This window comes from Mugil cephalus, chromosome 7, assembly GCF_022458985.1.
Source record: "Mugil cephalus isolate CIBA_MC_2020 chromosome 7, CIBA_Mcephalus_1.1, whole genome shotgun sequence".
In the NCBI taxonomy this organism is placed as follows: Eukaryota; Metazoa; Chordata; class Actinopteri; order Mugiliformes; family Mugilidae; genus Mugil; species Mugil cephalus.
Window position 1 is genome coordinate 527511 of NC_061776.1, and position 23262 is coordinate 550772.

The following is a 23262-nucleotide window of genomic DNA, read 5'->3' on the forward strand; positions in this document are numbered from 1 at the left end:
AGTAAAATGAATTTATTTCCATCTGTAATGTGTGTTTTTGCCATTTTCGATATTTTTAGATTTTTGATATTTCTGCTGGATTTGATGTATGTGGGTCTTGATGTCGGTGCAACGTTCTGTTTTATTGTTATGTGTATGATCCTAAAGCTTTCTATAGCGGTGTCATGATGATCATTTTAAGAGACAGTGTTTCCTCTGGGTTACATAATTTTTTATTAGATGTGCTCGATAGGAAAAGCGACTTGCACAGGTCGCCACTGATCACTGAAAACACTGAATATATGATCCCAATTATTCAAACAATCTAAACAACATGGAAAGAAAAGAACATTGTAACATAACCTTAATGCAGAAACATATGCTTCCTTGTACTTATTTCAGATGTAGAATGATTCTGTTAGTGTCCATGGTGTTTAGTGTGTGAACCTTCAGTTGGTTTGTCATTGATGTGGATTTGCTACTCATGTGAATCCTCCCACAGTGTTTCATTAGCAGCTGTAACCACAGTGACTCTGATAAAACAGGAATTAGCAGAATCCATCTGATATGAAGCTGTGGTTTGAATACCACTTCCCTCCTCTTTGAAGAGTAGTCACATATCTAGGTTCAGGTTTTTGTACAGCCTCTTCTACACTTTGTATCACTGTGTTTCTAGAGCACAGTAGTAGAGAGCTGTGTCTGCCAGGGTTAGGTCTGTTATGGTCAGTTCAGTTGATGTAGAAGATGTTTGGGATTTATAGCGATTATCAGGAATGTGTTCATCTGAGCCACCTTTTCCTGTCTTCCAGAGAATAAACTGAGGAGCCTGAAGGTCAGAATGATGTCTGTACCAGTGAAGGTCAGCACCACTTGCATCTGTCTGATAGATGCATGAGAGTGTGACAGATTGTCCTTCTGTTCCACTGACTTCATCTTCATCAGGAGAGATTGTGTCTCCAGCTGTTAGTCCTGGAAAAAGTAGAGAACATGAAGCCATTAGACTAACATTGTTCATGAGGCTGAGAGGAGAAGACAGTGGAAAATGTCTCCTGTACAGTGTTACTCTGTGGACATTCACAACAAAATCAACTGTACAACTCTGTCAGTTCAATGTAGAAGATGATGAAAAGATGATTTGTATTATATCGGAGCAAAGAAACAAGAAGAGTTGTGAAGTGCAGTCTGTACATCTGGTTAATGCAGCAGCTTCAACAAAACTTGAATCCCTGTTCTTCAACTCACCTATAATGTGAGATAGAAGCAAAAAGAGGTAAAGCAACATGTCTTTGGAGTTATTAAAGCCAGACAGACAGCACATCAACAATGTTCTTCCACCAGAGTAGAATGAGGAAGAAATAATGTCATTGGATGAGCTGATGATGTTGAGTGGGCGGGGCCAGTTACAGCTTGACTTCAACTCAACCAATCAAGTTCTTCTCTGCTTCAACAGCAGCTCTGTCTCAGATGTCAACTGCTTCATTTCTCTGTTGTCTTTGTGCTCAGTCCAATGAGTCAGAAATCAGTGGTTGAACAGAGGGTGTCTCCCTCTAGTGGGTGTTGTGGAGTATTGTGTTGTCTTTGCTCCAAAGGTTTTTGTTCAGAGTTTTGGTGTTTCCTGTCACTGTGGGCCTCAGAGCACAGTAGTACACAGCAGAGTCTGACACATGAAGCTTCTGGATCTTCAGAGGAGCTGATTTGTCTTTGAGCTCAGCATCAAATCTGTCTTTAGGGAAATCTGGAGCATTGTCATCTTCTGCATAGTTACTACGGTGCAAAATATACTTTGGAAAACTATTAACTTCTTGTTTGTACCAGAACAAATAGGGGTTTGTGTCACTGGTTTCAAAAGTACAGTTGAGTGTGAGAGTGTCTCCTTCTGTAGTAATGACATCTCCTGGTGTCTGCATCACTTTGTCTTCTCCTTTACACTCTGGGGAAGAACAGAACATGCAGAGGAAGAGATGAATCAATAAAGATGATTGATTCAAGGACAACAATCAGCAGCTTTAAATGTGTTCAAGTGTGTGGAGAGGAAACATGTTGAGCTTTCTATCTTACCAAAGAAAAGAGCAGCAAGAATAATCCACAGCCAATGTTCATCTGTACAACAAGGTTTAAATCAACAGGAGAAACTAGCTGATGTTCAACATTCAGTCTGACAATTGTTCTCTTCACAGCAGCAGTTATTATTGACACAATGGTTGAACCCAGTGCACAAGTAGTGCACCTCCTCCTTGATAATGTCGCCCTCTAGTGGAGATAAAAAGGCTCCAGCAGCTTGTCAGTGTGTCATCTGGTGTTCTTGTTCCCACTCTGTGTTTCCTGTCACTGTGGCCTCAGATCCCAGTCGTACAGATCAGAGCTAAGTCATTTTTATTGTCACTCCCACAACATCTGAATATTTTATTGTAACTACATTTACAACTAATGGATCTACTGTCACTGTACTTTTACTCCTCTAACTACTTCCACTACAATATATTTTGACATACAGGACAAAAGGAATATAGAAACAGAAGATATACAGGTGGAATCCACAAGTGAATGTTCACTGTTATTGATATATACAAGTACACAGTATAACTGAGGTACCAGATTTAACTCTATAGTCAATAATCATTGTTACTGACATTTATACAGTGGAAACATTATTTACTCTGACTTTATTCAAGGATTCAATTATTTTTATTTATCATTCGCAACGATACAGAAACATGAGATGGAACAAAATTATGAACTCAGGTCTCAGATTGTTACCCATAGTAATTATAATACATAGATACTAAGTAACTATAGTACAGACACAGGTAAACAGTATATGACACTCGTAGCAGTGTCTAAACAAGATAAATAAAATAGACAAGGTAGAAAAAATGTACATAAAACTAAAGCAGCGCCCAGCAACATGAATAAAAGTAGCAGAGCCTCATGAAAAGTTTGTACAGGGAAAGAAATGTGCAGAAAAATTGGGTTGTTGCAAACAATCTTGCCTGAGGGAGGGGGACAAAAAGTCCATGTGCTGGGTGGGTGGGGTCTTTACTGATGCAGGTTGTCCTCTTCCTGCATCTGGAGGTGGAAATGTCTGTTGTTGTGTGGAGAGGCTGACTCCAACAGTCCTTTGTGCAGCCTTCACCAGCCTATGTAGAACCTTCTTCTCTGCAGCCACACAGGACACTCTCCACCACACACCTGTAGAACGAGATGAGGACTGACCCCCAGTCTCAGCCGTCTAAGGAACTAAAGGTGCTGGTGTGACTTCCTGACCAGGCTGAAGTGTTGTTTCTCCAGCTCAGGTTGTTGCTCAGGTGAACACCCAAGTACTTTTAGCTGGAGACCACTTCCACCACAGATCCTATGAAGTGCAGGGGGAGAGGGAGGGGGAGGTGACTGTCCTGTCAGAAGTCCACGATCATCTCCTTCATCTTCTTCACGGTGATGCAGAGGTTGTTTTCTCTGCACCAACCTTCCAGGTGTTCCACCTCTTGTCTGTAGCTGGACTCATCACTGTTGCTGATGCATCCGACCACTGCTGTGTCGTCTGTGAACTTCACAATATGACAGCCGGGGTATCTGGCTGAGCAGTCAGAAGAGGGCTCAGCACACAGCCCTGGGGGGAGCCACTGCTGAGGGTGACGGAGGAGGAGATGATGTTGATCCTTACAGTCTGTGGCCAGTTTGACAAGAAGTCCAGTACCCAGTGCACAGAGAGGAGCTCAGTCCAAGTGAATGAAGTTTATGAACCAGGTCTGTGGAATTATTGTGTTGAAAGCTGGTGTGAAATCCAAAAAGAGCACACGAACATAGGCGTTCCTGCTCTCCAGCTGGGTGAGGGCGGTGTCAACTGCAGAGGAGATTTCATCCTCTCTGGACTGGTTGCTCCAGAAAGCATACTGGTGTGGACCACAGTGACATGGATGGAGGTTCTGATGCGGGCCATTACTGTAGAGATAAGTCCTGATAGGTGACTTTGAAATGTTAGGGTTGTCATGGTGACAGTAAAGTAGACCAACGTCTCCTGGACCTGACATCTGGTGTGTCTCTGATATTCTCCTGCCTCCTGACGTCTTGAATTAGCAATAATGCTACAACGTAGTGTCACAAGTTAATTAGTCAGAAATTAGGCAGTCGTGGGTCAGCAGGGTGAAGAGGAGGGGGCTCAAAACACATCCCTGGGGGCCCCCGTGGTCAGGGTGGTGGTGCTGGATGTGTTGCTGCCTGTGGTCTCCCGGTCAGGAAATCCAGCAGCCAGTTGCACAGTGAGGTGTTGAGTCCCAGCCGGTCCAGTTTGTAGATCAGCTGTTGGAGGATGATTGTGTTGAATGCTGAGCTAAAGTCTATGGACAGTATTCTAACGTAAGAGTCCTTAGTGTCCAGGTGTGTGAGGGCTGAGTGGAGGGCAGTAGAGATGGCATCGTCAGTTGATTGGTTGGACCGATATGCAAACTGGAGGAGGTCCATGGAGGGGGGGGAGACGACTTCTTTGGGACCGGGATTATGATGGTGGCTTTGAAGCAGGTGGGGACAACAACCTGACTCAGTGAGATGTTGAAGATGTCCATGAAGACATCTGTGAGTTCAGCTGCACAGTCTCTCAGGACACGACCAGGTTTATTGTCTGGGCCCGGAACTTTGTGTGTGTTGATGCAGGGAGAGAGCCAAGAGTTCAGTATGGAGGCCTGGACTCAACAAAGACCTGACAAAACTGATAGAGTTGTGATACATGTGCCAGAGAGAGAACAACCCTGAGAGAAACAATGTTGACCACTGAGTTCCCACAAAGGCCGTGGTCTACAGTAGGAGCAGACCTGGTTCAAATGAAAGACAAACAGGATTTAGTCACAATGGATTATTATTATTATGAATTAATTAACATCCATAATGTCAGAGGCTGTGATTGAACACTTCAAATCTATCTTTGCTCGTCATGGCTACCAGAAGTGGTGCCCACAGTTTGCATCAGAGACTTTTCAGATGTTTGCACAGGATTGGAGCTTGAGCCACGTCACCTCCAGTCCACACTTCCTACAAAGCAATGGAGAGGCAGAGCGGGCTGTGAGGACGATTCAAAATCTCCTCAAGAAATCCAGTGAGTCCTATCTGGCCCTGATGGCCTATCGCTCTGCTCCTCTGGCCAATGGATACAGTCCCACAGAGCTACTCATGGGGAGGAAGACCCTGTCCTTCCCTCCCAGCTCCACCCATCATGTACAGATATGGAGGACTTGAAAAAGGAGCAAAGCTACAGACACAAACAGCAGCAGAACTACAAACGTCGCCACGCAGCATGTGACATGCCAGAACTGCAGCCCGGCGACCATGTGTGGGTCAAGGACATGCAACAGAGAGGCACCGTGGTGTCCACTGCAGGAACACCCAGATCCTACATGGTGGAGGCTTCAAGAGGCAGCCTGCAGAGGAACAGATTCCATCTCTCAGACTCCTGTGGCTCCTGCTACACCCACCGACATCCCTGACCTGTCATTGGAAAACACCACTCCAGCAGCAGATCCTGTTACATCTCCAACTGACACATCCGTCACCCCTGAGAGGTGTGACTTACACACTTACACCTACCCTGAGTGAATGCTGGCTAACAATAACTCCCTCACTGAGTGGAAGAGCCTGGGACAGAAATGTATATATTGTGACTGTGAATGTATAATGTGTATGATAGATTTTAGTGTTTGTTTGAATTTAAATATGAACTTTCAGTTATGAATGTATATATGACTATTGGTTTATTGTTACAATGAGAAAAGTTGTGTTTATTTATAGTTTCCTCGTGTCTAGTCTGATGCTAAAGTAAGGTCTCTCTTGGAAACTAACTAGAAAAGGGAGATGTAGAGATAAGTACTGCTAGGTGACTTTGAAATGTTAGGGTTGTCATGGTGACAATAAAGTAGGCCAACGTTTCCTGGACCTGACGGCTGGTGTGTCTCTAACATACTCCTGCCTCGTTAGTCTTGACTTAGCAATAACGCTACAACATGAACCTTCAGTTGGTTTGTCATTGATGTGGATTTGCTGCTCACAGCTGGACCTCAGGCCCAGACCCAGAGACATTCAGGAACATGAGAAAGAACATCACTGCTGAGCTAAAGGAACATGTGGACCACCCCCAAGACTTGAGGACAACACTCAATACTTTTTGGAAGGCGAGTGTCCCATTACTAACATCATAGCAGTAAAACCTGGTGGTGGTAGTGTGGTGGTCTTGGGCTGCTGCTCCAGGACCTAGTAAGAAATGGAACCATGAATTCTGCTTGTCGCTAAAAACCCTGAAGGAGAATGTCCTGCCATCTATTGGTGACCTCAGGCTGAAGAGAACTTGGTTTCCTCAGCAAGACAATGATCCAGAACACACCAGCAATAACACAATGAAAGAATAATAAAACCTTAATTTAAAAGCTGCATGTTATGTTTAAACATGTCATCTTTGACTATTATTTAAATTAGTTTGATATGATGAGGACGAAGGGTGCAAACGCCTTTTCACACCACTGTATGTGTCCCTCTGATCAAGGTGGGAGAGGACCGTGTACAGCACTGATGATATTGTGTCGTTTGTGGACCAGTTTGGCCTGTAGACAAACTGTAGAGGGTCATGTGTGGTGGGCAGGGAGGAGGACATGTGCTTTGACTGTCCTCTCAAAGCTCTTCATTATGGTGGAGGTGAGTGCTATAGGGTCGAGTCATTTAGATGCTCACATTTGGCTTTTTTGGTGCGTGAATGATGGTTGTTTGCTTAACACATGTGGAGACTAAAGACTGGAGGAGGGAAAGGTTGGAAATGTCTAAGAAATCTGCCAGTTCATTTGTACAAGCTTTGAATACTGGGAATGAGACGTTGTCTGAACCATTAGCTTTATGGGCATTCACCTTTATGAGGCTTTTACACACATCAGACAGGGTTACCTGGGATGGGCTGATGTCCTGTTACAGAAACACTTCCAGCTGGATGTTGTGCTCAAAGCGAGTGTAGAAGGAGTTGAACTCCTCTGGTAGAGAAACAGGAATCTCCCCCTTGTTGTAGCTCTTTCCTTGTAGTTTTAGCATCATGTCTTTATTTTGAGACATTAGTTCCAATTGTTCCACTTAAATATGTCCGTTGTCATTCAGATATCTTTATTTTTTCCAGATACTCTCAACTACTGAATCTACATGAATAACATGGCCTGTAAAGGCCAATGTTCAATAATGTGAATGCAGACACATGCACTCCTTTTTGTTTTGGAAGTAAAATGATTGTGTTCTTGGTGTCCATGGTGTTTAGAGTGTGAACCTTCAGTTGGTTTGTCGTTGATGTTTATTGTGTTTATTGGATCCCCATTAGCTGCAGCCATCAACAGCTAATCTTCCTGGGGTCCACACGTAAAATAGACCAGTAAAAAAACAAAACAGAAATAAAGTAAAACAATGACAACAACAAAACCACAACCTTTGGTGAAACTAATAACAGAGTTCACATTCTTTCATTCGACTAAACTCACTGTAAATGAAATAATACTCATAAATGACAACAACAACCAACGACGACAGTTATTATTAACAATCACCATCATCACAGTAACGACAATTGAATACCAACACATATATCTATGTGTGTGTTTTTGTGTGTGTGTGTGCGCGCCTGTCTATGTATATGTGTCCAATCTATATCTCAGTTCCTTTGAGCTACTTGTTGATTTGTCAGTTGGCGTTTTAAGCCTGATTTAGTTTAGTTTAGATTTTCTTCAGTAATGTGTGTTGTCTGTGTATTCCATGCTACCACTGCTCTATACAACACTGGTTTTAACATTGATTCCTTTTTAGCTTCAGTTGATAGCAGCCTCTTGTGACATGTCTTGTTTGATGCATGTACAACCGAGCTTAAAGTTAACTGGTTATATAGACAGGTAGGATGTATTTCTTAAAGACTAGGAGTGATACTTTCAGCCTTTCAGTGACTTTTGTCGTACATCTCATCTACATTTGACCTTATTGTAGACTTAAGGGCAACACGAGCTGCACTGCTTTGAGCCAGCTGCAGTTTTCCCAAGTCCTTCATGTTTGCACCAAATCACTGAGCAGTAATCGAGTTGTGACAAGACTAGTGTCTCAACCACTGGTTTGACCAGTTCCATTGTCAAATACACAGAGCATCCCCTTATGATTCATATATTCTTCCCCATCTTTGCAGCTACTTCATCCGTGTGCCTTGTCCATGACAGATTACTTTCTAAAATGACACCCAAGAGCTTTGTTTCTCCAACCTGCTCAACAGTAACATTGTTCATCATCACATTTAACTGGGGTTTACTGTTCAGTGAATGACTTGTCCCAAGGATCATGCTCTTTGCTTTATGTTTAAAGCTAATTGGTTACCAGTCACCCATTCTACTGCTGCTGTTAGTTCTGTGTTAGGATATCACTGAATTCTTTTACTGTGGGTGTATGTACATATATTGTGTCATCAGAATACATGGACACTTTGCTTTCTCCAGCACCAGAGGAAAGTCATGTGTAAAGATGGAGGATAGTAACGGACCCAGTGAACTCCCTGTGGAAACCAGACACAACCTGTTTAGCTTCTTAGGAGCAACAATTAAAACACTCTGAGTTCTATTAACAAGATGACTAGAACCCAACCAAGCTGTTGCTGTTTGGATGAAGCCACAACACCTGAGTTTGTTAATTAACAGTCAATGGTTGATTACATCAAAGGCTGCACTGTGATCAAGTCGTCCTGCTACAACTATATCTTTCCTGTATATTTCTCTCAACCAGTCTTCGGTCACTGGTGTTAGTGCTGTAGATGTGGATTTGTTGCTCATGTGAATCCTCCCACAGTGTTTCATTAGCAGCTGTAACCACAGTGACTCTGATAAAACAGGAATTAGCAGAATCCATCTGATATGAAGCTGTGGTTTGAATACCACTTCCCTCCTCTTTGAAGAGTAGTCACATATCTGGGTTCAGGTTATTGTACAGCCTCTTCTACACTTTGTATCACTGTGTTTCTAGAGCACAGTAGTAGAGAGCTGTGTCTGCCAGGGTTAGGTCTGTTATGGTCAGTTCAGTTGATGAATCTGTTGTTTTTGATGTATAGCGTTTATCAGGAATGTGTTCACTCCCACTCAAGGATTTAGCTCCTTTCCAGAGAATAAACTGAGGAGCCTGAAGGTCAGAATGATGTCTGTACCAGAGAAGAAGAATATTTGTTTCATCTGTCTGATATTTGCATGAGAGTGTGACAGATTGTCCTTCTGTTCCACTGACTTCATCTCGTTCAGGAGAGATTGTGTCTCCAGCTGTTAGTCCTGGAAAAAGTAGAGAACATGAAGCCATTAGACTAACATTGTCCATGAGGCTGAGAGGAGAAGACAGTGGAAAATGTCTCCTGTACAGTGTTACTCTGTGGACATTCACAACAAAATCAACTGTACAACTCTGTCAGTTCAATGTAGAAGATGATGAAAAGATGATTTTCATTGTATCAGAGCAAAGAAACCAGAAGAGTTGTGAAGTGCAGTCTGTATATCTGGTTAATGCAGCAGCTTCAACAAACTTGAATCCCTGTTCTTCAACTCACCTATAATGTGAGATAGAAGCAAAAAGAGGTAAAGCAACATGTCTTTGGAGTTATTAAAGCCAGACAGACAGCACATCAACAATGTTCTTCCACCAGAGTAGAATGAGGAAGAAATAATGTCATTGGATGAGCTGATGATGGTGAGAGGGCGGGGCCAGTTACAGCTTGACTTCAACTCAACCAATCAAATTCTTCTCTGCTTCAACAGCAGCTCTGTCTCAGATGTCAACTGCTTCATTTCTCTGTTGTCTTTGTCCTCAGTCCAATGAGTCAGAAATCAGTGGTTGAACAGAGTGTGACTCCCTCTAGTGGATGTTGTGGAGTATTGTGTTGTCTTTGCTCCAAAGGTTTTTGTTCAGAGTTTTGGTGTTTCCTGTCACTGTGGCCCTCAGAGCACAGTAGTACACAGCAGAGTCAGACACATGAAGCTTCTGGATCTTCAGAGGAACTGATTTTTCTTTGAGCTCAGCATCAAATCTGTCTTCAAGGAAATCTGGAGCTTTTTGTTTTCCAAATTTTGACGTTTCAAAATGTACTTCGGAAAACTATCAACTTCTTGTTCGTACCAGAACAAATTGTCGTTTGCTCCAGTTTCCTTAAAAGTACAGCTGAGTGTGAGAATGTCTCCTTCAGTAGCAATGACATCTCCTGGTGTCTGGATCACTTTGTCTTCTCCTTTACACTCTGGGGAAGAACGGAACATGCAGAGGAAGAGATGAATCAATAAAGATGATTGATTCAAGGACAACAATCAGCAGCTTTAAATGTGTTCAAGTGTGTGAAGAGGAAACATGTTGCACTTTCTATCTTACCAAAGAAAAGAGCAGCAAGAATAATCCACAGCCAATGTTCCATCTGTACAACAAGGTTTAAATCAACAGGAGAAACTAGCTGATGTTCAACATTCAGTCTGACACTTGTTCTCTTCACAGCAGCAGTTATTATTGACACAGTGGTTGAACCCAGTGCACAAGTAGTGCATCGCCTACTTCATAACGTCGCCCTCTAGTGGAGATAAAAAGGCTTCCAGCAGCTTGTCAGTGTGTTAGCTGGTGTTTTTGTTCCCACTCTGTGTTTCCTGTCACTGTGGCCTCAGATCCCAGTCGTGCAGATCAGAGTCAAATTATGTTTATTGTCACGTCCACAATATCTGAATATTTTATTGCAACTTGTAGTATATTATCTTCTTGTTTTTCTTTTCTGTCCCTTTCCTGTGTTTGGGGGTTGTGAAGTGTGTATAAAGTTAAAGGTTAAAGGTCAAAAGGTCATTTACCCGATGCCAGTTCGTAAAACGAACCAGGACATACGACCTAAAGCTTTGTTTGTGTATGGGGGTTCTCGGGGATGACCATCCTATATAAGGTGACTGTGGGAGCTGAATGGCAGAGGGGATTCGACGATTGGCCAGAGGCTCTCTCAGATTCGGCAAGAGTTTGACATTGTTCTTTCTTGTAAATAAACCTTTTTAAATGCAAGATAAGACTTGTCAGCGGTGATCACTTCTTTCTTCAGCACATCAATATACAACAAACTACTTCTACAACTAATGGATCTACTGTCACTGTACTTTACTACTCTAACTACTTCTACTAAAATATATTTTGACATACAGGACAAAAGGAATATAGAAACAGAAGATATACAGGTGCAATCTACAAGTGAATGTTCACTGTTATTGATATATACAAGTACACAGGATAACTGAGGAACCAGATTTAACTCTATAGTCAATCATTGTTACTGACATTTATACAGTGGAAACATCATTTACTCTGACTTTATCATTCTCATGCTGTAGATTATAGTCTTTCTGAATACTGCTGTGCTCTTACTTGTTGTGCTACTTCCCGTCCAACATTTCATTTCTCTGTTATCCCTGTGTTAATCATCCTCATGACACATCAACCTGAATGTGAATCTATCTGTGGGTAGTAGACTTTGTAGCTGTGTGATGGTTTTACAGAGGTCTTCAAATGTGATACAGATGCCTTTCGTTCAAATGTCATATACACTCCTGATCAAAATCTTAAGACTAGTTACAAAATTGCAAGACTTTGCATTTTGCACTGTTGGATTTTAAGATGGTTCTGAGTCGAGCTTCAAGATGCAAAAATGAAGAAATAAGAGCAAGAGACTGAACAATTTGAGCAGGCTATTTATTGAAAATAACAACTTAAGTGAACTAGGCTGTTCATCATCTGATGAAAAGTTTAAGACCATAGCTCAAAAAACCCAACTCCCATTTAAAACAGAAATGAAAGTCTCAAAAGGACTCAGTAATGAGTAGCTCCACCATTCTTGTTGGTCACTTCAGAAACTCATTTTGGCATGCTTGGTGCAAGTGTTTCCAGAAAGCTAGTGGGAAAATTTATCCACGTGGTGAAGATGGCTTCATGAAGCGCATCCACTGTTTGAACAATTTGATTATTGTAAACTTCTCTTGCCATCCATCCCCAAATGTTGTCAATTGGATTTAAATCAGGGGAACATGCAGGATGATCCAAAAGAGTGATGTTATTCTGCTGGAAGAAGTATTTTGTCTGGCGGGCATCTGAACTGCAGCATTGTCTTGTTGAAAAACCCAGTTATTACCAGACAGACCAGGACCCTCAGTCCTGAGGGATTCACTCTGCAACATCTCCACAAAGCCAGCTGCTGACCTGAAGCTCCATTGTTCCATTGAAGGAAAAAGCAGCAGCAGCAGATAATGATGGCGCCCCCTCCACTGTGCCACGGAGAAAACATCTCAGGTGGCATCTCCTTATCATGCCAGTAACATTGGAAGCCATCAAGGTTAATTTTTTTCTGGCCAGAGAATAAAACTTCCTTCCAGCTTTGAATGTCCCATGTTTGATGCTCCCTTGCAAAGTCCAAACAGGCAGTTTTGTGGTGTTGAAGGAGTCGTGGCCTTTGAAGACGTTTTATGTTGCTGATGCTCTTCTCTGGCAGATGCCATCTTATGGTTATTGGGCTGCAGTCAGCACCAGTAATGAACTTAATCTGAGTTGAAGAACGTCCAGTGTCTTGGCAGACAGCCAGTCGGATCCTGTGGTTCAGTGCTGGTGAGATTTTTTTGGATCAACCACTTGACTTTTTTGTTGCATAACCATCAGGACCTTTTAAAAAATTCAAAATTACTGTCTTACTGCGTCCAACCTCAGCGGCAATGGCACATTGTTAGAGGCCTTTCTTATGGAGCTCAAAAATCCTGCCACGCTCAAAGACAGTGAGCTTTTTTGCTTTTACCATTAGGAGGTCTTGACAGTGTGATTGCTTGACAGAAAATGACATGGAACCTAAATTCTTGCACAAATTTTGGCATTTAAAGGCAGTGGTGTTAAACTGTTGATCAGTTGATAAACAGCCTACGTCAGTTAAATTGTTTTCAATAAAATGCCTGCTCAAATTTTTAGTCTCTTGCTAGCATTTCTTCTTTATACATTTTGAAGCTCGACTTAGAACCTATTTAAGATCCAATGAAGTGAAAAGCAAATTCTTACAATTTGGTTCCTGGTCTTAAGATTTTGATCAGGAGGGTATAGAAACTATCCTGAAAATTTTTAAGATCTTCTAATGTTAAGGTGTCTCAGCATTTAATTTGAAAATTGTTTGTTCAGTGTGCTCTTCTTGCTGGAAGTGTGTTGTGTGTGTTGGTGTTGGGGGGTTAGTGAGTTTTGGGAGCAGGCAGCATGTTCAGAGTTGTGATGACCTGAGGGAGGAAGCTTTGTGAGTCTGAGGGTTCTGGCCTGGATGCTCAGGAAACTTTCACCTGATTGCAGTAGGTAGAAAAGGCAGTGGAGAGGGTGGGAGATAAAATGTTGGAGGCTTTCCTGATCCACCTCAACCTGCACACGTTGAGAGAAGATGGAGGAAATGGAAAGGAACCTGAGACCATCCACCACTGTTGTCTTCTGTGGACGTCCAGGTCTTTTTATGTTGAGTTCACCAGAGTTTCCTTTTTTTCTCTCAATGAACCAAACTGGACCAACACAGTGGTTAAATTGACCCAAGGTGTGAGTGTGAGTGAATGGTTGTTTGTCTCTGTGTTCGTCCTGTGATAGACTGGAGACCTGTCCAGGGTGTAACCTGCCTCTCACCCAATGACAGCTGGGATAGACTCCAGCAACCATGTGAGGATAAGTGGTAGAAGATGAGATGAACCAAACTGTTGGTTTGTCCTCTCCCAATGTTCCTGCTCTCTCTCTGATGGATTAGTTTGTTGTTGCAGAACTTTGTTCACCTGTTTGAACACATGTTGTTCATGTTGTTCAGTTTCCAAATGTCCACGTTAAACTTGGAAACACCTCCAGGGGTTTAACTTGTTAGACTGATGAATAAATAATCAATGAATATCAGATTGAAGCAGGAATCTGCAGAAAATTCACCTCTATACAAGTTTCCACCACATCCCAAAGGTTCCTCTGTTGGATGGAGATGTGGTGACTGTGGAGGCCGTTGGAGTACAGTGAACTCATTGTCATGTTCCAGATGATATGAGCTTTGTGACATGGTGCATTATCCTGCTGGAAGTAGCCGTCAGAAGATGGTCCACTGTGGTCATAAAGGGATGGACATGGTCAGCAACAATACTCAGGTAGGCTGTGGCATTAAAACCATGACCCCCCCACCATTACACCCCCACCACCAGCCTGAACCGTTGATACAAGGCAGGATGGATCCATGCTTTCATGTTGTTTAAATTCTGACCCTGACTCATCAGACCAGACAACGTTTTTCCAGTCTTCTATTGTCCAGTGTTGGTGAGCCTGTGTGAACTGTAGTCTCAGTTTCCTGTTCTTAGCTGACAGGAGTGGCCCCCGGTGTGGTCTTCTGCTGCTGTAGTCCATCTTCTTCAAGGTTGGACGTATTGTGCGTTCAGAGATGGTATTCTGCATTCCTTGGTTGGAACCAGTGGTTATTTGAGTTCCTGTTGCCTTTCTATCATCTCCAACCAGTCTGCCCATTCTCCTCTGACCTCTCACATCAACAACTGCTGCTCACTGGATATTTTCTCTTTTTCAGACCATTCTCTGTTAAACCCTAGAGCTGGTTGTGAGTTAAAATCCCAGTAGATCAGCAGTTTGTGAAATACTCAGACCAACAACCAACAACCAGACCACGTTCAAAGTCTCTTGAATCCTCTTTCTACCTCATTCTGATGCTGATGTTTGAACTTCAGTTAGTTGTCTTGATCACCTCTACATGAATAAATGGCTTGAATTGCAGCCATGTGATTGGCTGATTAGCTGTTTGTGTTAACAAGTAATTGAACAGGTGTACCTAATAAAGTGATGTTTGTTTTACTGCTGTTGATTTCATTCCTGTAAGGATTGTGACTATTAGTCTATTCTATTATTAGGGTTAGGGTTACTATCTTTCTAATCTTCTACTCTTTTAGTATAATCTCAAACTGTCTGACCTAGATGGACTTTGACGTTCACATAGGTTGTATCAGGATATCTGATCTTGGGTGATGAGCTTGTGTCTTTTATTAAATCCAGCTGAGCTCAACCACCAAGATGAATCTCAGCTCAGATCATCCAGGGCTCATTCTTCTTTCTTGGTGAACTCTGGTCAAAGTGAACCATGGAGAGTCAAAGCCTTCGTGTCCCTTCTTTCCTCTTAGAATGATCTTCTTTATTGACCTGTAAAGTTTGTGTCATTTGTCAGTTAATTCATGTGATTGGAACATTTCATTTTAACCTGGTCCCAGTTTGATCAGTCGATAGAACTGTTCTTATTTTAAACTTTGTTAACTTCTTTTACCTCTCGTCCACACTGTAATAGGGTGGTGTTCTTCAGTAAGGCTCCTTGACGAGTACAGACAATGCTGTTAGTTAAAAACTCACTGATACACCAGTGCAGGAGCTTCCATGAAGCTCAGTGTTGATTCCTGAAAGTAGTCAACCTTCCTGAGGCCGGCTGTACGGCTTCATCATGTCATAGAACAAGAATATGTCACACGTACCTAAACGTTGCTGTTGAGGAGAAAGTAAAGTCCAAATAAAAAGGCTGAGAGCAGAGCATCAGACCATCATGACTGTGTTCAACACAAACCAAGTTACAACAACAAGGTCTCACTCACATGGAGGCAACACAATAGACTTAAAGGAGCATGACACAGTCTGGACTCATTCATTAAGGTGACCAGCATGGTACAGGATGTAATGTACACAACAACACACACAAAAGAACTGAGTTCACATGAGGATAACTCACACACAGATACAACTAGCATGAATCCTCCCACAGTGTTTCATTAGCAGCTGTAACCACAGTGACTCTGAGAAAACAGGAATTAGCAGAATCCATCGGATATGAAGCTGTGGTTTGAATACCACTTCCCTCCTCTTTGAAGAGTAGTCACATATCTGGGTTCAGGTTTTTGTACAGCCTCTTCTACACTTTGTATCACTGTGTTTCTAGAGCACAGTAGTAGAGAGCTGTGTCTGCCAGGGTTAGGTCTGTTATGGTCAGTTCAGTTGATGTATCTGTTGTTTTTGATGTATAGCGTTTATCAGGAATGTGTTCATCTGTTCTCCCTTTAGCTCCTTTCCAGAGAATAAACTGAGGAGCCTGAAGGTCAGAATGATGTCTGTACCAGTAAAGGTAGGCACTATCTCTATCTGTCTGATAGTTGCATCTCAGTGTGAGAGATTGTCCTTCTGTTCCACTGACTTCATCTCGTTCAGGAGAGATTGTGTCTCCAGCTGTTAGTCCTGGAAAAAGTAGAGAACATGAAGTCATTAGACTAACATTGTCCATGAGGCTGAGAGGAGAAGACAGTGGAAAATGTCTCCTGTACAGTGTTACTCTGTGGACATTCACAACAAAATCAACTGTACAACTCTGTCAGTTCAATGTAGAAGATGATGAAAAGATGATTTTCACTGTATCAGAGCAAAGAAACAAGAAGAGTTGTGAAGTGCAGTCTGTATATCTGGTGAATGCAGCAGCTTCAACAAAACTTGAATCCCTGTTCTTCAACTCACCTATAATGTGAGATAGAAGCAAAAAGAGGTAAAGCAACATGTCTTTGGAGTTATTAAAGCCAGACAGACAGCACATCAACAATGTTCTTCCACCAGAGTAGAATGAGGAAGAAATAATGTCATTGGATGAGCTGATGATGTTGAGTGGGCGGGGCCAGATACAGCTTGACTTCAACTCAACCAATCAAATTCTTCTCTGCTTCAACAGCAGCTCTGTCTCAGATGTCAACTGCTTCATTTCTCTGTTGTCTTTGTCCTCAGTCCAATGATTCAGAAATCAGTGGTTGAACAGAGTGTGGCTCCCTCTAGTGGATGTTGTGGAGTATTGTGTTGTCTTTGCTCCAAAGGTTTTTGTTCAGAGTTGTGGTGTTTCCTGTCACTGTGGGCCCCAGAGCACAATAGTACACAGCAGAGTCTATCACTGCAGCAGAGGAGATCTCCAAGTCGACTCCATTTCTCTCCTCGTTCAGTTTAGCAGTCAGTCCAGGGTGTGGAGGTTTTGCTGCCACCACGTTGGGATCTTTTGTATCAGTAATCAATAGAAGGAACTGAGGAGCTGATCCAGGATCCTGTCGATACCACTGGAGATCCCGAGCTTTAACTGAATAGTTACAGGACAGAGTAACATTACTGCCCTCTGATGAAAACACTTGAGCTCTGATGGCAGTAATATCATCTTCCAAGCTGTGACCTAGAGATGAAACAACATGTTATATCTACAGTCCTGTTCCACACTCACATGTCCATCCTTTGAAAGACTCAGTGATGCTGCTAACAGTGTCGTCAACAGTTCTTAGTGATGAACTTGTCACATCTTTGTAATGTAGAATGTGTCAAATGTTCAACATTGAACTCCAGCTCCAAGAAAATCCAAAGTGGACGAGTAATGCTTTGAAAGTGTCTTTGTGTTCCAGGTGTTGTTGTCAGAAACTTACGTACCTACGAGAGCTGAACAGACCAGAATCACAGCCAGTTTTTCCATGTTGACAGACGTGAACTGTTGGAACTGATGTTCAGTGTCAGTTAGTTGTGAGTGGTTGTGTGAGTTGTGTTTGCTCTGATGTTCACAGCTGCAGTCAGTCAGTCAGTAGGAGGAGACTAGATCATTGAGCTCAGCACAGCTCTAAAGAGTGGTGATCTGACTTAGTGGAGCTTTAGTATCAGCTCCAACCAGGACATACAGCCTCACTCTGACACTGCCTACACTCATTAAGCTACTTCATAGGACCCACATATCCAAGGTTAAATAGTCTATGCATCCACCCTGGAGACTTACACACAACAAGTAAGGCCCTACATCTCACTTTAGACTGAACTGAACCAGTGGAAAGATGTAATATCTGGAGTATTGTGTTCTCTCTTCTTGTTGTTGTAGCAGCAGCATTTTGAATCAGTGCCAGTTCTCTTATTGTCTGATTGTGGAGGCCAGTAAGGAGTTCATTACAGTGGTCCAAGCAACAAGAAAGAACAACACAAAGGAGATTTTCTGAACCTTGTTTGGACAGAAACTTTCTCATTTTAGTATTTTTCTAAGTTTCCACGGTAATGAGTTTGATTCAGTTGCGATGTGAACACTGACACTTAGAACCTGGAGCTCTGTTAGATTTTAGAGCTGCATTCAACACCACTGATCACGATATTTAACTACTATCAGAGAGTAGAGAAGACACATTTACACAATAACACAACATTTCATCCTCACACTGGCTAGAGTGTTTAACGGTTCCATGGTTTATGGAAGTTTCTCTCACCACCTTTAGACACATGGTTCTGACCATGTGTCCATTTAACATAGTGAGGATGTTGATGTTCTATCACCTCTACAATGAATCTTGAGCAGACTGTATCCTAACCAACCATAGAAGTTGAACAGAGTGTGGCTCCCTCTAGTGGATGTTGTGGAGTATTGTGTTGTCTTTGCTCCTAAGGTTTTTCAGAGTTTTGGTGTTTCCTGTCACTGTGGGCCTCAGAGCACAGTAGTACACAGCAGAGTCTGTCACTGCAGCAGAGGAGATCTCCAGATCCAGATGTTTTTCTCCAGACAGTTTAGTGGAGAGCCTTGAGGCTGATTCCAGAGTCTCTGATGGTCTTGATCTGTTAAGTCTTGAGATGTACAGGAGGAACTCTGGAGGTTTTTCCTGGATATTGTCAATACCAGTAGAAATCATCTCTAGCAGATATAGTGTTGGAGTATCTGTAGGTCAGAGTAACAGTGGTTCCTTCTAAACTGGACTTGTCAGTCTCGACTGCAGTGAGTTGTTGACAGCTGACTCCTAAAGGAAAGATAAATGTTGTTAAAGACGATATCAAGCTCTGAGCTCCTGTTCCAGTGATTTGTAGCAAACAGATCCTTCAAAGGCATTTCTTCTTCCTGCTGTAACCTACCTTTTAGTACTTTTAGTATGATCGCAAACAAAGGAAACATGAGCCAGTGATGCAGTGACAGTATCTTCCACACAGTCTCTGTTATGTACAGTTTAGATATTGGATGGATGTGACAGTGGGAGTCCTTTTCTGTTCTGCTCTTTGGAGCCAAATTAGTTGTAACCCTCTGTCTTAGGATAAAGCAACCACCCTCCATCTTGTTTCACAACACACACACACACACACACACACACACACACACACACACACACACACACACACACGTACATAGTGTATGTAGATCACCTTAGTTTAATGTTTTATTTCATTTTCTAGATGTGTCCAATAAACTCTCTTTGAAGCTTTGCTCGTGTATTAATGTTGTATAAGAGTGAACATGCCAACCTCTACGCTGTAGAACTCTTAAATCCTTCAGGTTTGCTACTATTAATAGGGTACCATTGTTTGTGATTATTAAGTTAATTATTAAGCAGAATTCTGTGTTAATAGTTAGCATACCCACCTTTATGAGACTGATTCTTGGTAAATTGGCTGTCTGGTGCCCTGAGGTGGATTTAATGTTGATTCAATCCTATTAATATGTTTATAGTAATTAATATTTTTATATTAATATTTTACTAATTTGATAGTCAATAGCCCACCTGAGTGCACGGTAAATAGCGCCCTCTATGTCGAATAGATCTGGACATTTATCGTGCATAACCTGGATCGGCACCGTCTGTAGGAGGCAGTGTTAAGTCCCCAACATAAATGGTGCTATATAAATAAAACTGAATTGAACTGAATTCTGTGAGAGGCATCATACTAGAATATATTTACAGAATCTAGTGGTCTTTAGAGCTCAGAGACTGGTTTTACTGCTGCATGGCTCCCTCTAGTGGATGTTGTGGAGTGTTGTGTTGTCTTTGCTCCAAAGGTTTTTGTTCAGAGTTTTGGTGTTTCCTGTCACTGTGGGCCTCAGAGCACAGTAGTACACAGCAGAGTCTGTCACTGCAGCAGAGGAGATCTCCAGATCCATTTTAGTTTCCTCCTTTCTTACATTTACAGACAGTCCATCCACTGTTGTTTTCATTATTTCTCCTGATTCCAGATGAGAGATCAGGAACTCTGGAGGTTTTCCTGGATATTGTCGATACCAGAAGAAGTTATCATTAACACCTCCTCTGGTGTATTTACAGGACAGAGTAACAGTGGTTCCTTCTAAACTGGACTCTTCAGTCTTGACTGCAGTGAGTTGTTCATGGCTGATACCTAAAGGAAGAGATAACTCTGTTACATCATGTTAGAAATGTTTCAATCCATCATTTCCATCCATTCAACATTTTAATTAAACATCATTTTCCTGTATAGTGTAGCATACCTGTGAGAATGAAAAGAAGCAGAGAAAACGTCCAATAGTCCAACAACAGCATGTTGAATAAAGGAAATGTTTCTGGTTTGTGTTTTAAACTCTGTTGAATCTGGAAGTTTCTCTCTCTTCTATAGTTCAGTAACAGCTCAGCTCCTCCCTGAATCTCTCCGTCTCCTCTTTGAGGATGTTGATGTTCTATCACCTCTACAATGCATCTAGAGCAGACTGTATCCTAACCAACCATAGAAGAAGAACAGAGTGTGGCTCCCTCTAGTGGATGTTGTGGAGTATTGTGTTGTCTTTGCTCCAAAACAGAATGGGTCCTAAGACTGATCCTTGAGGTACACCTTCTGTGACCTCAGGAAAGCTGGAGCTAACCCCATCTGAACACATTCATTCTACGTGTCAAGTAATCTGCAACCAAGCAGTGGCTTGTTCAGAGATTCCAATCTTACAGAGAGTTTGTAACAGGAGACTGTGGTCCACAGTGTCAAACGCCTCGGACGGATCAATGAACAGAGCAGCACAAAACTTTTTGGAATCCAGTGCCTCAGACACATCATTAAAACCTTTTAGGGCAGCAGTGGCAGTACTGTGCTTCTTCCTAAACCCTGATTGAAGGGGGTTTAAAATGTTGTTTGAATCTAAAAATTCCTTCAGTTGGTCCCAGACCAGTTTTTTTTAAATACTGTTGCCAGAATGTATAACTTTGAAATGGGCCTGTAATTATTCACAAATGCAGGTTTGCTTCCTTTTAGCAACATGAGGATGAACACAGATTTCAACCCATCAGGAAGTTTGTTTGTGCTGAGGCTTCGGTTAAAAACACAAGTTAGAGGCTCAGAAATTAAGTCAGGAGTCAGTTTTAGGAAAAAAAAAATGGATCCAAATCATCAGGCCCATCTAATCTTTTGGAGTTCAACTTCTTTAAGGCACTAAAAACTTCAGAGGGAGACACAGGCACAAAATAAAAAGAACCATCATTGTGGGACTGCTAACAACTGCAGGTTTGTTATGCACAGCTGACTATTTGAAATCACTATTCAGTGAATCAAACAAGTGTCCTGCTGTGACAAAATGTTCATTGAAAAAGGTCAGTATGGCCCATTTATCAGTCACATTTATAGAGTCTCTGGCCAAAAACATTAGCAGTTCACTAGAAGGCACAGCACCAGAACTAGATCTCACAACGTTCCAGAACTTATTGGAGTCATTATTTATAGGTGGTTTCAGATAACCACTGAGTCCAGTCCTCTGTGGTTGAGCAGGAGGTTATTGGCTGAGCATCATGATGTCAGATCTCTAATCTCCTCTCTGTAGGACGTCTCATCACCTCCCGTGATGAAGCCAATGATGGAGTCATCAGTAAACTTAGTGATTGTATTAGAGCTGTGTGGTGCAGACTGGATGCCTCCCTCTGTCTATTCAGGACTGTTGCTGTACTTTTGATTGGTCTGTCTCCAGCCAATGAGCTGCAGAGTCTCTATAAAACAGGAAGTTGTTTGCTGAGCTCTTCCCTGACTCTGAGCTCATTCATCTCTTGTTCCAGGTTGTCTGACCTCCATGATTGTTGCAGGTATGAGACATTTCTCCTCCGCTGACTTCTGACTCCTGTGTTTTTAGTTACCATGGTTGTTCTTGTAGGTTTTCTATACAAGTCCAGTCCTGTGGAACTTCATTGTTCACAGGCCACTCCTGGTGACTCTGCTGCTTCCTCAGTGCTTCCCCACTCCTGAGTCCAAGTACTGCCAACCACAATGTAATGTCCTTTATGTGATATGATCATTTGTCAGTTATTTGCCTGTAAAAGGATCTTTTAATATTTACCACAGGAGTTGATGGGATCTACTAGCCATGCTAGAGGCTACGCTGCCTGGCTGACATATTTCCATACACTGCTGCTTTGCCTTATAGGAATGCTCATTTTTGGTCTTTTAGCTTTGTCTCCTCTTCATATTTTTTACCTGGTCTGTCATCAGAACCGGTTTGTATCAGGGATCTATTTGCCTGTGGATCTCTGAGCCTTTTAGCTGCTTGTCCCCTTGTGTGTGTTACTTCTCTGAGGAGAACTTATATTTAGAGACGTTTTGGACATAGTTGTCTGTATCACTGTATCTGATGTGAATATTATTGTTGAAATTGTTCTCTGGTGATTCTTTTCCTTTGGACTCCCACTGACTGATTTATCTTGTATTTCAGAAGCTGAGAGTCTAAAGTGGTGGTTGCTGGGCCTCTGTGGTGGTGGAGTCTCCTTCACTGTTTACTTGTTCATGTCTGTGTGTGTTGTGTTGACTTGATGTGTGTTTGGGGTGACCCTTCCCTGAGATGCCTCCTCTTGCTAGCCCTCCTCTCCACCAGTAAACCTCAGCTCTGAACCAACGTTTAATGGATGTGTGTGTGACAGTCGATTCCTTCTAATATTTTGTATTAAAACATGTTTTATGGCTGGAACATCGTCTCCTGCCTGTTTCCATAATGAACCTGGGTGCCTTATAAGAACTGGTTTATAATTAATAATCCCTGGGTGAAATTCCCAGGGTGGTGTTACATTGGTCTGATTTCAAATGTCACAGAAAACCTCAGCTCCGCCCCCTCTCTTCCCACATGTGCTTGGATATAGCGTTAAAAAGCAAGGGGCTGAGGACACATCCTTGGGGGGCACCAGTGATCAGGTTCAGTGTGGATGAGGTGGACTTGTTGGTCTGGAAGTCCAGGATCCATCTGCACAGGGAGGGACTGATGTTTAGGTCTCTGAGCTTTATGACCAAGTTTGGATCAGACTAAGATATTGAAGACAGAGCTGAAGTTGATGAATATTGACACAGACAGTGGAGTGAAAAAGTTTGTCACACTTAAATATTTCAGATCATTAAACTAATTTAAGTATTGGTCAAATATAAACAAGTAAACACAAAATGCAGTGTTAAAATGAAGTTTTTTATTATTCAGGGGGAACTAAATCCAGAGCTCCATGGCCCTGTGGT

At 42.2% G+C, this 23262-nt stretch overlaps 1 long non-coding RNA gene and 1 gene segment (V, D, J or C); one reads left to right on the forward strand and one right to left on the reverse strand.

Moving 5' to 3' along the window:
• Positions 1-1453: 1453 nt before the first annotated feature.
• On the reverse strand, positions 1454-10405 carry LOC125010191. The segment is given in 2 exon segments: positions 1454-1909; positions 10363-10405. Coding segments are annotated over 2 exon segments (426 nt in total).
• An 11240-nt stretch (positions 10406-21645) lies between these two features.
• Positions 21646-22537, forward strand: LOC125010192. Its single transcript, XR_007113026.1, has 3 exons — positions 21646-21854; positions 21923-22037; positions 22478-22537. It is a non-coding gene; the product is annotated as an uncharacterized LOC125010192 (long non-coding RNA).
• Positions 22538-23262: the final 725 nt, after the last annotated feature.